Genomic DNA, 13638 nt, shown 5'->3' on the forward strand with positions numbered 1-13638 from the left:
AATATTTATCTCTCTTTATGTCCATTTTTAAATAATACTTCGATCATAGAATTAGGTACCACTACAACGCACGCCAGCGTCCTGACGGGCGCGTGCGTGACACTCGACTGATATAATACCCGCCGGCGGGGCGCTTCGCTGTAGGTAATTATCGGATGTACCGCGCGAAGTGAGCCAGGCCTGGTAGCAGGAAGGCGCTGGACGCAGGCTGCTACCAACCGGGTAACATATTATGGAAAGCATTGGGGGAGGCCTATGTTCAGCAGTGGACGTCCTATGGCTGAGATGATGATGATGATCCACATAAGGTTTATAAGCTTTTAGGTTGTTAAACCTTCGTTTTGTCACTTATACTACTCGAATCAAGTTAACTGCGCACCTGGCAGCCGTGACGTAACATCGACACTGGACAACGAGGTGCGCAGTTAGCTTAGCTTGATCGGGTTGTAAGTCAACATTAGACTCATATTTTTTATTTTCTTTCATAATTAAATAATAACAGTGCTACATCGAGTTCAAATGGCGCGATACGTCACGCTTGAGTAGATTTTTTACTCAAAAGTGACGTCACGCGACATTTCAACTCAATATAATACTGTAATTATTTGATTATGAAAAAAAAATAAAAATATGTGGCCAACTTTTTTTTATTATCTGCCTGACGGACTAAATAGAATTTCGATTTCATTACCCAGTCATCATCCCTATTGGGAACAACTAAAGTTCTGACATCAAAATAAAAACACTCTTTGAACAAGATCAAAATATATTTACAATGATTTCTCACATTCATTATTTACGCATCATCACATATTTACAAACCTCGTTTATACAACAAGTGTGCCACAACCTTCGCTTATGTATACAAAACTGTACATATTGAGCGGAGACAGAAATGCATAGGTATATCCACATAAGTACATGTATACATATTTTGTATAGATCGTTTCATCCACTCGGCCGCGCCAGCGATGTTTGGTCTCAGTCGCGCGGGGTGCGGGGAGTGTGGTCCGAGCAATCCGTAAGGCATTATTGTAGTGTGCGTGTGCACCTCAGATCATAGAAGGGAATAGATGTGAAACGGGGGCGTGGCGCGTGTCTCCGCGATATGCCCAGAAACGAACATCGCCCGCGACGCCAGGTTAGTCGCGATTCAGTCGTACTGAGGAAATGTTCTCCGATATTGTTGGATAATGCGTCGTAACGTGCAATAACATAAGTGAAACGAAGAACTACAGGAACAATGAAGTCATTTACCACATGTAAGTATTGCAAATCCATTGGTATTTTGCTTATAAATAAAAAAAACTAAACATTTTTACGAATGAATTCAGTGCCGTGACATTTACTGCGATCTCGAAATTAGTGGTGATAAAAATTCAAACACGTTGTACATTGACGATTTAGTTAGCAACCACTTTATGTCATGCGTAACTACTGCGCAATGTATTTTATTTCTTCCGATATCCACTGACGCGTGAAAATACACAGTACGGCCGCATGTGCCGGTCGTAACATAGTGCAGGGCTCGTGTTCGAATACGGTTTCCTATTATCGATAAATAGAAGTAAATTATTATTTTCTATTTTCTAATTTTGAATGAAAAAATCATGAGTTGCTTGCGATTTTTAAGTTTTTACAAAAACAATGACAATAGTAGAAGGGATTAAATAGAATAGAATAAAACAAAAACTGTCAACTATGTAATTACTATAAGAGCTAGTTGAAAGCCTAATATAGGCATTATTTTTGATAAACATAGGCGGTACGAATTTCGCCATAATTAAAAAGTTAATGCGCGATAGTAGTTAATAATAATTACAGTGATCCTGTTATTATTATTAAAGTAAATAATAATATATTACCAATATTGTAAATACTGGTAAAAATCGCAAGTACCTACTTAACCCATGACTTTTCATACAAACTTTGTCAGTCTATAACTTCTATACTCCATCGATAACGACATTGAGCTTTGGTTGGGGTAAATTAATATAAGGTAACTTCATTTAGTCCCAATAATTGATTCTGAGTTTTTCGTCCATACAAAATGGAACTGACTCCTTTATGCAAAAATCGTTAAAGAACATAATAATAACGTATAATAATAAAAAGGTTTTCATACAAGTATTTTTTAAACCAATTTCGAGCCTTGCCCCCAGGATTTAAAGTATCGATATCTTATCGACTCCATTTTATCTTTCTTCTCTCTAATTGCTTTTTTCAAAGTGTGCGTCACGTCACGCTGCCATTGATTGGCCATAAGGCACGCCTTCTGGCCAATCACAGCACTTTTAAGCCGGTTGCACATGTTGTCGTAGACTCTCAGTCGCTTTGTTTTTACACAGTTGAATGTGTGTGTGGGAGCTGTGGTGGGGGAAATGTGGGGACACTGGTTCTCGTTGTAGTTACGCGCGACTTCATATCTATTCTCTTTCTATGATCTGAGGTGTGCACTCATAGATCATTTAGCGTGTACCGATAACACTCAAACATCAGCGGAAGAATGGTGGGGCGCGTCCGAGTGGATGAAACGATCTATACAGTCCCACGTTCGCGCAAGACACATAGCAATGTTAATACCTTAATTTAAAACTCACACGAACTACTATTTTCTTAACATACTTACAAAAATTTAAAATTACTGTTTTTAGATCTGTGATGTTGCTTTGTAAAGGTAATTTCTGCAAAACAAACCCACAAGGTATACCGACGACCTCATAAAGGTAGCAGGAAGGCGCTGGATGAAAGCCGCTACCAACCGGGCGATATGGAAATCATTGGGGGAGGCCTATGTTCAGCAGTGGACGTCCTGTAGCTGAAATGATGATGATCAAAAATGGCGCTTTACTTTTCCGCCACCAAGTGTGTCATTAATTTCAAAATGTAGACCATACACACACTTCAAATTATTATTGTTTCTTACAGTCAGCGTCAAACAGTTCGTGACACCCAGTGGCCAAAAAGTTACACAACCTTATTCCAATGGAGAAGTTTCGTGATTGAAAACATTACATTTCACTGAATGGGATTAAAATATAGACCAAAACTAAAAAGCAGGTGAAGTTATTTTTGAAATCCATCAAGAAATGGCTGAGAGATTAAATATTTAAATTACCTCCATATTTTCAAGTGGAACTTAAACATAGGCGGTGCCGTGACGTCAGGCCACCTGTTCAAGTTTCAATCACAATACTTACTAGCCCTACACGAACTATTTGACGCTAGGGTAGCTTGGGGTCATTGGCCAAAATTCTACGTGCTCACGGACCGGGCTTTACTTGTTTATTCTCAAGTTTTTTTAGAGAACATAAAATAATTAATACATACATAAAATAATTAAATACTACTAATAGGAAATAAAATAATTATATTCATTAAAATAGGTAACATAATTGTTAGGGCAAGCATATTTACAACATACAACATGTAATGTATTTTTTATTATTATTGCAATGTTAACTATTACGCTCGTTTTCACCATCAATCCCTAATTTTTAAGTGACCCCCATGGTAAGACATAACAGGCATTTTGTTTTCATAGGGGTCACTTAAAATTAGGGATTGATGGTGAAAACGGGCATTAGTTTATTAATTAAGTTATTCGGAGTATGACTAAAGCCTGGTCCGTGAGCACGTATAATTTTGGCCAATGACCCCAAGCTACCCATCCTTATCGCTCGCGCGTAATTATGTTGCTGTCGCGCTCGCACACTCACTGCGGGCGCCCGTCGCACAGTCGCGACAGCAATATAATTACGCGCGAGCGATAAGGATGGGTAGCTTGGTGTCATTGGACAAAATTCGACATGCTCACGGACCAGGCTTTACCACAATTTTGTGTCTATAGATCTAGGGCTCAACTCAGTGCCTGAGGTTTGGGAGCGGCACTAGAAGGGTGACAATGACATATTAAGATGTGACTGAGCATACAGGGTGTCCCAGAATGGGTGAATCACACTGATAGGGGAGGTAGCTCTACTGTTACTAATGTACTATCCCAAAAAAATATGAAAAAAATGCGATAAACTAGTCATCATTTTCAAAAGTTTGTTTACAGACAAACGAAGCGATCATGTACACATTAATATTAGTAACAAAAAAGTACAAATAAACTCCAAACGCAGCAATTATAGCCAGATACTTAGGCAAAGCTGTTTTATTTTCACTTTTTCAAAATAAAATATTTTTTGTTTCCTTATGCGCTTTTTTTTTCATATTTTTTAGGGATAGTACATTAGTAGAGCTACCTATACCCCTATCAGTTTGATTCACCCATTCTGGGACACCCTGTATAAAAGACAATGCCGGAAATTGGCGTCTTTTTTTTCGCGCGGCCATCGACCAAACCTTGTTTTTTTATTACAAAATAGTGTAATAAACCAAACTTACTATGACATGTATACCTCTAAACTCAGTCTGACTCTGAACTGAGTTACGAGCATTAGAAGTTTGATGATTTTACATACTAGATTTGCTTTTTGCGCGCAAGTTTTCTATGAAATTGGAACATTTACATAAATCTGGCATTGCCATTTGAAGTCTTGCTGACGTTTGACGTCCCAAAAGCTCCCTCCCGTGCCGCTCCCATACCTCAGGCACTGACTGAGTTAAGCGCTAAACCTATAGCTAAAGATGTCGGGTTAGTAGTAGTTTCGCACGATTTTCCTTCGCACGAATGTGCGAAACGTCCCCTTTATATAAAAATAGTATTCGTTTCGCCCGGATTTATCAAAAGTATTAAAAACGGGTGCGAATCGACCCCTTTGAGAACTAGTACTCGCATACAACTAGTTCAAAAAAGAGTCGATTCTCACGCGATTATAATACTTTTAATACATCGGGGCGAAACGCCTACTAAAAAAAAATATTATTGAAAGGGGACGTTTCGCACATTCGTGCGAAGGAAAATCGTGCGAAACTATTACTAACCCAAGATGACACATCATTTTTATATTTGATAAAACTCCTAAAATCTGTAGGAGATTCCATAATGTAAATCAAATTTTATAGTTGAGTCAACAATTAACTTATAAAATACAAAATATCACTGTGTAGTTAAGGAATATGATAAAAACACAATAAAAAAATAACAGGCAGCGGGTTAACATATTTTTTGTCTCACTCACGCCAGCATGTTTAAGTGAGAGGCAAATAAATTATGAGTGCCCAATGAGAAGTAGTTTTGCTAAGTAAGCTCATAGGATGCATTTGCATTTTGCATGTCATAATAATGTAGCATGCATGTACGCACTTTGCATATCATAATAATGTCGCATGCATGCCCCTTGCCAGTCATAATAATGCAGCATGCATGCATGTACGCACTTTGCATATCATAATAATGTCGCATGCATGCATGTACGCACTGCATATCATAATAAAGTCGCATGCATGCATGTACGCACTTTGCATATCATAATAATGTATGCCACTGTAAGTGGAATACTCGGATTCAGTTTATTTCATTTAACTACAATTAATTTATTTAACCATTATTTAATTAAATTAATACTGTACATTGGAATTTATAGAACTGATGCATTAATGTGTTTTAATACTATGTGTGTAATAAAATCAAATTATATTTTGTTAAGATTCAAAAATTTCATAGTAAACAGATCGAGGCAACTCAAACATACTGTATTTCTTAATTATTCATATTTTTCTTCACTAAAGTGATAAAGTGGCATGTGCGAGAGAGATAGGTAGACTCAATCAATCATGGAATTAGCATATGAAACTGCTCTGATAAAAAGTTAATATCGTCCCAGGACCAAGTTTTGTAGATTATTTACAAAAGTTTTGACTATAATGTATTAGGAACCCTGCAAGAAATATGAAATCTCAAGTCGACTATGTGTATGTCGCAGTCAAATTGTATAATCCGCCGTTCTACATTACAGCTAGGCATTTTGCATTACAGCTCTGTTTTGTAATACGGTGGCTTAACGTTTAGGCGGATTGAATACAGCTGAATAAAAATCCGCCGGAATGTATTCGGCGCCAAACGTTCTTCAATACGGCTAGCCGTAATGTAAAACAGCGTGTCATTACCCGCCGCTTTGATAGTTTTTAGTTCCTATTTTCAATACCGTGGCGCTGCCGGACAAAGTGGCTATGGATTCTGGTGTTCGGCGGAATCCTACACAATAATATTATTAGTGTAAAAATATGAAATCATGGCTGTGACCGGTGAAGATAATTTTATCTTAAAGAAAAATAACCCAGAAAAATGACTAAAACTTTATTGTTTTGAGTTACCTGTTCCCTGTGATCATTTTTAATGTCTAAAAAAGACTAAAGCCAAATATCTAATTAATTCTTAAAATGTTTAGAAAAGTCTAATTGTTTTGAGTTACTTTTTTATATGGCTATCCCTTGTGATTTATAAATAAATAAAAAAAAATACTGAAGCCAAATATATTATTTAGTATACAGTAACGAAGATAATAATTCTTAAAATCTGTCTTATTAAAATTTATTTTCATTAAACATTGTTTTATTTTGTAAGTATGGTCACCCTACAATCTATGGTAGTACGATGCGGCTAAACGTGGGCCGCCGTATTGAAGAACGTATCGCAATGACAATCCGCCTAAACGTTAAACCGCCGTATTACAAAACAGAGCTGTAATGTAAAATGCCTAGTGGTAATGTAAAACGGCGGATTATACAATCCGACTGCGACATGTATACGGGACTATTCCCACCTCTCGTTCCCACCACTGCAACTCCTGTGTAGCCAGGATCTACAGCTTGACCGCCAATAACCCAACCAGTGAAGGTCAAGTTTGTCCCGGGGGAAAGTTAAACTGTCATTGGACCCGCAACGAAATTAATCAGAGGAACATAGAACTAAGCAATTTAATGTAAAAGTAGTTCAGGGACCTGACATTTGAGGAATTGTCGAGACAGTGTCCTTTTTAAGCCTTTTTGGAGAGTCAGGAAAATCATCCGACTGGACGTGAACGTAATTCTTAAACGCAATGGTGAACTTAAATGAATTTTTTACCAGTTTCTAGTGAAGACTTAAGCTACCTGCCTAATTTTTTTCAGATTTTTGTGATAGCTAGAAATACCCCATTCTCATTACTTTCTGAACACCCCTCGTAATGCGACTCTGGGTTTCGAACTCGGCGCATTAGTTGGCATCTCTCTTGTCATTGGTTCCCAAAGTGACCTTTAAAGGGGGGCGCGGGCCATCTGTGTACTTTAGTACAGTAGAACGCCGATCATCCGAACGCCGATTAACCGAATCGCCAATAAATTATCCGAATCGGTTCGAAGCCTAATATAAAAAATTAAAACCAAGTAATTTTTGATTTATTTTGTTGGAACTCAGATATATTTCAACTGAGCGTTATTGTAGCAGTTCTACAATATCGCTCAGTAGAAATATGTCTGTTTGTTAAACTTATTAAAGTTTTTTCTATGTGCGAAAGTTCGTTTTTCTCTATTACCAGTCTATGTCCGATTATCCGAATCGACCCCGGTCCCAATTAATTCGGATAATCGGCGTTCTACTGTATAAAAAACCTGTGATTGCTCAGAGAATGCATTCCAGCCTGCTCGATACGACCAATAAATAATCTAGACTGGAGGAGGGGAGCGCGGAATATTTGTATGGTCGAAAGGGGGCGCGTCTCAAATAAGTTTTTTTTTTATCCACAACGAGGAAGCTCTTGGCCTGTATCTCACCTGATGGTAAGTGACGATCAGGCCGAAGGTGGAAGCGAGCTTCACCCGGAATCCTCAACCACGGAGGAACTGGCTATCTTACCTCTAACTGCCGGAACACAACAATGCTGTTAACATTGTTGTTATGGCGACAGACTTAGGTAAGATGGTGGTAGCTAGCCAGGCGGACTTAGAACAAGCCCTACCACCAACCAAACCGAACAGAAAAATCTGCCCCCACTGGGAATCGAACCCGGGACCTCTGCGTCTGAAGCAGGTGGTCTTACCACTAGACCACAGAGGCGGTTTGGGAACCAATGCTCTAGGTCTCTATGGTAAGCCATGAAAACTCAAAAGACCCTAGGAGGCACGTAATCCTCATCATTATCGCTATCCTCCATATGCTTCTTCGACTTATGCCGTTTAAGATCAGACCGTTTCTTCGTGGCGTACTCACACTTATTGCACTTATACTTTTTATCGTCACACAACTTTGACTCTACTAACAACTTGTTTTCATCGACAAAATTACACACGTCTTTAGGCTTATGGGTTTTCATGTGGTACGCTAGGTTTATATTTCTCTTCGTTCTATAATCGCATAGATGACATTTGTATAGCGTTTTTTCACCGTGTTGCTTTTCGTGTTTTGCAAATTGACTGGAACTGGCGGTCATATATCCGCATAGCTGGCACATTAATATCACTTTAGCGTGGGCAGCCATATGCCTTCTGTACTCCGCTGCGTTCGTTGTCTTAAAATGACATTGGACGCAGTAATACTCGTACAATCCCCACGTGATTTGGGCTATGGTGTCGGATCTCCGTTTGTCCAGTTTTTTCTTTTCTAGGTTTTTTTTCTTTTTCTCAGCTCGTCGCTTCTTGAGCAGTTTGACTAAAGGCATATCGTCTTCGTCGGTTTCGTCGGAAACCTCGACGGTGTCGATGTGAGGCTCTTGGATTATGACATCGTCTTCGTCGCTTGAGGTTAGCAGGCTGATGGGGTCGTGTTTTCTGGAACAAAGATACAGAGTTGGGGAAATGTTCTACAAATATAATAATAATAATAAATCTTTGGACAATTTCACACAGCGCCAGCTAGCCCCAAAGTAAGCAACTTAATGCTTGTGTTATGGGTGCTAGCTAACGGATATACTACTTATATACTTTTTTTTTAATACATAAATATTATACATAGTCACACCCAGACCCGTCACAGAAATTAAAATTCATCATTTCAATTTCTGCCCGGCCGGGAATCGAACCCGGGACCTCTCGGCATAGTAGTCCGTTCTGAACCACTACACCAAACGGCCGACTAAAAAATATAACATGGTTTATGATGGCGACATTGATAGGTACTATTTAATTTAATTTTACATTGGCATTTTCTTAATGATTTGACATTTATTTTATTAATATATCGAATCCTGTAATTTCTGCACGTCTGCGAGCAGACTAAACACATGATCCTATTTTAATATTGTCACCCTGTATTACTGTGTTTTTAGCAAACAAACGTTTTGAATTTGAATTCATCATTTAAATTTTAAGCCATAAGACTTCTACTGCTGAGTACAGTGATTTCCATAATGAGCGATTGTTAGCGACCTGCATCCAGCGCCTTTCTGCTACATTATGAGGTCTTCGGTCCACCTTGTGCCCATTGCCACTTCAGCTTGCTAATCCGCTAGGCTACGTCAGCGACTTTAGTTTGTTTACGGAACTCCTCATTTCTCATTCGATCTTGTAAAGAAACACCGAGCATAGCTCTCTCCATAGCACGTTTATGATTGGGGCAGGCAGTAGCGCGCTTGGATCCAAGTCCACTTGCATGGCAGGCAGGTTTCCATGGCTATCCTATGGCGGCTATACTATCAGGGGACACTAAACCTGTATTAGGGGACACTGCACCTCTATAAGGGGACACTGCACCTCTATAAGGGGACACTGCACCTGTATAAGGGGACACTGCACCTCTAAGGGGACACTAAACCTATATAAGGGGACACTGAACCTATATAAGGGAACACTAAACCTATATAAGGGGATACTGCGCCTCTATAAAGGGATACGGCACCTATACAGGGTGTCCCAAAAACAATGGATAACCCTGTAACCATCAATGGGCCTTGCCATGGTCTCCCTAACGTCCAATTTTGACCCCAGTAAAAATATCACCGTTTTCAAGATTTTGGAGTTTTTGTGCATTTTTAGAAAATTGCCACCTGCGATTACTTTTTCTCATGCCATTTCTACAAATGAGGATACTTTTCAATCTAGTTTTTTTCCTTATCACAAGGGATAGTTGGGCTATCAAAAGAAAAGATTAAAGTTCAACAAACTAGTTTAAAAGTATGAAAATTTTAAGAAATTGCAGAGAAGAAGGAAAAATTAATTCATTGTCTTGCACTTTTGATCAGCCGTCGTGTAAAAAAAATGTAGGAAGACCATCATGCCCATCACCTTAAAAACTTCCTTGGTTAATTGAGATTCTAAAAAGGTATCACAAGCCTATGTATTCTGTATTATTTTTATCTAATGGCTACTTGAATAGCAACTAGTATGAAAACTGCAAAAATGAGTTTTTCTCGTAATAGTTAAACTAGGACTGCATAGTGGCATTAAATACAAATGGATAATTTTTAGCGTAGGAATTTTAATAAAGCAACATTTTATCCCCCAATGCTTTCCATGTTGATCGATTGGTAGCGGCCTGCGTCCAGCGCTTCCCTGCTACCTTTACGATGTCGTCGGTCCACCTTGTAGGTGGACGTCCCACGCTGCGTTTTCCGGTACGCGGCCTCCATTCCAGAACCTTTCTGCCCCATCGGCCGTCAGGCCTATGTTCTATGATGAACACTTTATCATCATCATCATCATCATTTCAGCCATAGGACGTCCACTGCTGAACATAGGCCTGTACCCCAATGATTTTCATAATGACCGCTTGGTAGCGGCCTGCATCCAGCACCTTCCTGCTTACCTTTATGAGGTCGTCGGTCCACTTTGCAGGTGGACGTCCTACGATGCGCTTTCCGGTACATAGCCTCCACTTTAACCCTGCTGCCTCAGTTCTGCAAACTACTGTGCCCTGCTCATTGCCACTTCAGCTTGCTGATCCGTCGAGCTATGTCAGCGACTTTAGTTCGTTTACGGACCTCCTAATTTCTGATACGGTTTCGTGAAGAAACCCGAGCATAGCCCCTTCCATAGCACGTTGTCCAAAAAATCCACGTTTCCGAGCCGTGTATTATCACGGGTATCTGTCTATAGGCACATTTATAAGGTGTAAAACAAAAATTAAGTAATCACAAAAACGCAGAACGGACGGCCAATGGGGCAACAGGGTTCAAGTAGAGGCTACGTACCGGAAAGCGCATCGTAGGACGTCCACCTACAAAGTGGACCGACGACCTCATAAAGGTAAGCAGGAAGGTTCTGGGTGCAGGCCGCTACCAAGCGGTCATTATGAAAATCATTGGGGTACAGGCCTATGTTCAGCAGTGGACGTCCTATGGCTGAAATGATGATGATGATGATGATAAAATGTTGCTTTATTAAAATTCCTACGCTAAAAATTATCCATTTGTATTTAATGCCACTATGCAGTCCTAGTTTGACTATTACGAGAAAAACTCATTTTTCCAGTTTTCATACTAGTTGCTATTCAAGTAGCCATAAGATAAAAATAATACAGAATACATAGGCTTGTGATAACTTTTTAGAATCTCAATTAACCAAGGAAGTTTTTAAGGTAATGGGCACGATGGTCTTCCTACATTTTTTTTACACGACGGCTGATCAAAAGTGCAAGACAATGAATTAATTTTTCCTTCTTCTCTGCAATTTCTTAAAATTTTCATACTTTTAAACTAGTTTGTTGAACTTCAATCATTACTTTTGATAGCCCAACTATCCCTTGTGATAAGGAAAAAAACTAGATTGAAAAGTATCCTCATTTGTAGAAATGGCATGACAAAAAGTAATCGCAGGTGGCAATTTTCTAAAAATTAACAAAAACTTAAAAATCTTGAAAACGGTGATATTTTTACTGGGGTCAAAATTGGACGTTAGGGAGACCATGGCGAGGCCTATCGATGGTTACAGGGTTATCCATTGTTTTTGGGACACCCTGTATAAGGGGGACACTAAACCTGCATTAGGGGACACTGCACCTGTATGTATAAGGGGACACTGCACCAATATAAGGGGACCCTAAACCTGCATTAGGGAATACTGCACCAATATAAGGGGCCACTAAACAAGCAACTGCATATCTACTCACTCGCTAGGGGCGTCATCAATTTCCACAGTCTCCATGGCGTCCATAGCATCATCTTCAACGGGCGCGTCGGGGTCGGGCAGCAACGCGCTGGGATCTATGTCCACTTGCACTAAGCTTTATGAGGGGACACTAAACCTGTATTAGGGGACACTAAACCCGCTTTAGGGGACACTAAACCTGCATTAGGGGACACTGAACCTCTATAAGGGGACACTAGAACTATTTAAGGGGACCAAACCTGTATAAGAGGACACTGCACCTCTATAAAACAAGTAAGTGTGTATACTCACTCGCTAGGGGCGTCATCAATTTCCACAGTCTCCATGGCGTCCATAGCATCATCTTCAACGGGCGCGTCGGGGTCGGGCAGCAACGCGCTCGGGTCTATGTCCACTTGCACGCTTTCCAGCACCATTAAGCGTCTTCCATGGCTTACATAAGCTCTATGATTGCTCCCATGGCGACTATATGAACTCACTCACTAGACGGAGGGAGACACTATGCAAGTAAGCATCCGTGTCCCATTGTCAGCGTCCGTAGCAGCTTTATAAGGGGACACTAAACCTGTTTTAGGGGACACTAAACCTGTATGAGGGGATACTGCACCTATATAAGGGGACACTGCACCTATTTAAGGCGACACTAAACCCGCTTTAGGGGACACTAAAGCCGCTTTAGGGGACACTAAATAAGTAAGTGTGTATAGTTGTATACTCACTCACCAGGAGCGTCATCTACCTCCACAGTACAAAGCGGCTGTATCAAGACACTAAACCTATTGTGAATGCTGGATTTTCCATGATTTCCATGGTGGTTTTGGCTATGTAAGAGTAACTACTTACTCGCTAGGAGCGTCATCGATTTCCACAGTCTCCATGGCGTCCATAGCATCATCTTCAACGGGCGCGTCGGGGTCGGGCAACAACGCGCTCGGGTCTATGTCCACTTGCACGCTTTCCAGCACCATTAGGCGTCTTCCATGGCTTACATAAGCTCTATAAAGGCTCCCATGGCGACTATATGAACTCACTCGCTAGACGAAGGGAGACACTACACAAGTAAGCATCCGTATCTCATTGTCAGCGTCCGTAGCAGCTTTGTAAGGGGACACTAAACCTGCATTAGGGGACACTAAACCTGTATTAGGGGACACTGCACCTCTATAAGGGGACACTCGAACTATTTAAGGGGACCAAACCTGTATAAGGGGACACTGCACCTATAAAAAGGGACACGAAACAAGCAACTGCATATCTACTCACTCGCTAGGGGCGTCATCAATCTCCACAGTTTCCATGGGCTCCATGGCGTCCATAGCATCATCTTCAACGGGCGCGTCGGGGTCGGGCAACAACGCGCTGGGATCTATGTCCACTTGCACGCTTTCCAGCACCATTAGGCGTCTTCCATGGCTTACATAAGCTCTTAAGCTCTATAAGGGCTCCCATGGCGACTATATGAACTCACTCACTAGACGGAGGGGGACACTATGCAAATAAGCATCCGTGTCCCATTGTTAGCGTTCGTGGCAGCTTTGTAAGGGGACACTAAACATAGATAAGGGGACACTAAACATGTATGAGGGGAAACTAAACCTGCTTTAGGGGACACTAACCCAGTTTTAGGGGACACTGCACCTGTATAAGGGGACACTGCACCTGTATAAGGGG

General features: G+C 40.5%; 1 protein-coding gene across 1 annotated transcript; it reads right to left on the bottom strand.

Annotated features, from left to right (window-relative positions):
• Nucleotides 1-7567: 7567 nt before the first annotated feature.
• On the bottom strand, nucleotides 7568-13364 carry LOC135085879 (RE1-silencing transcription factor-like). Its single transcript, XM_063980665.1, has 2 exons — nucleotides 13231-13364; nucleotides 7568-8694 (listed from the first exon to the last, which is right to left on the bottom strand). Exons 1-2 carry the CDS (start codon nucleotides 13362-13364, stop codon nucleotides 8031-8033), a joined length of 798 nt encoding a protein of 265 aa, XP_063836735.1. The 3' UTR covers nucleotides 7568-8030.
• Nucleotides 13365-13638: the final 274 nt, after the last annotated feature.

Source organism: Ostrinia nubilalis, chromosome 30, assembly GCF_963855985.1.
Source record: "Ostrinia nubilalis chromosome 30, ilOstNubi1.1, whole genome shotgun sequence".
Taxonomy (NCBI): Eukaryota; Metazoa; Arthropoda; class Insecta; order Lepidoptera; family Crambidae; genus Ostrinia; species Ostrinia nubilalis.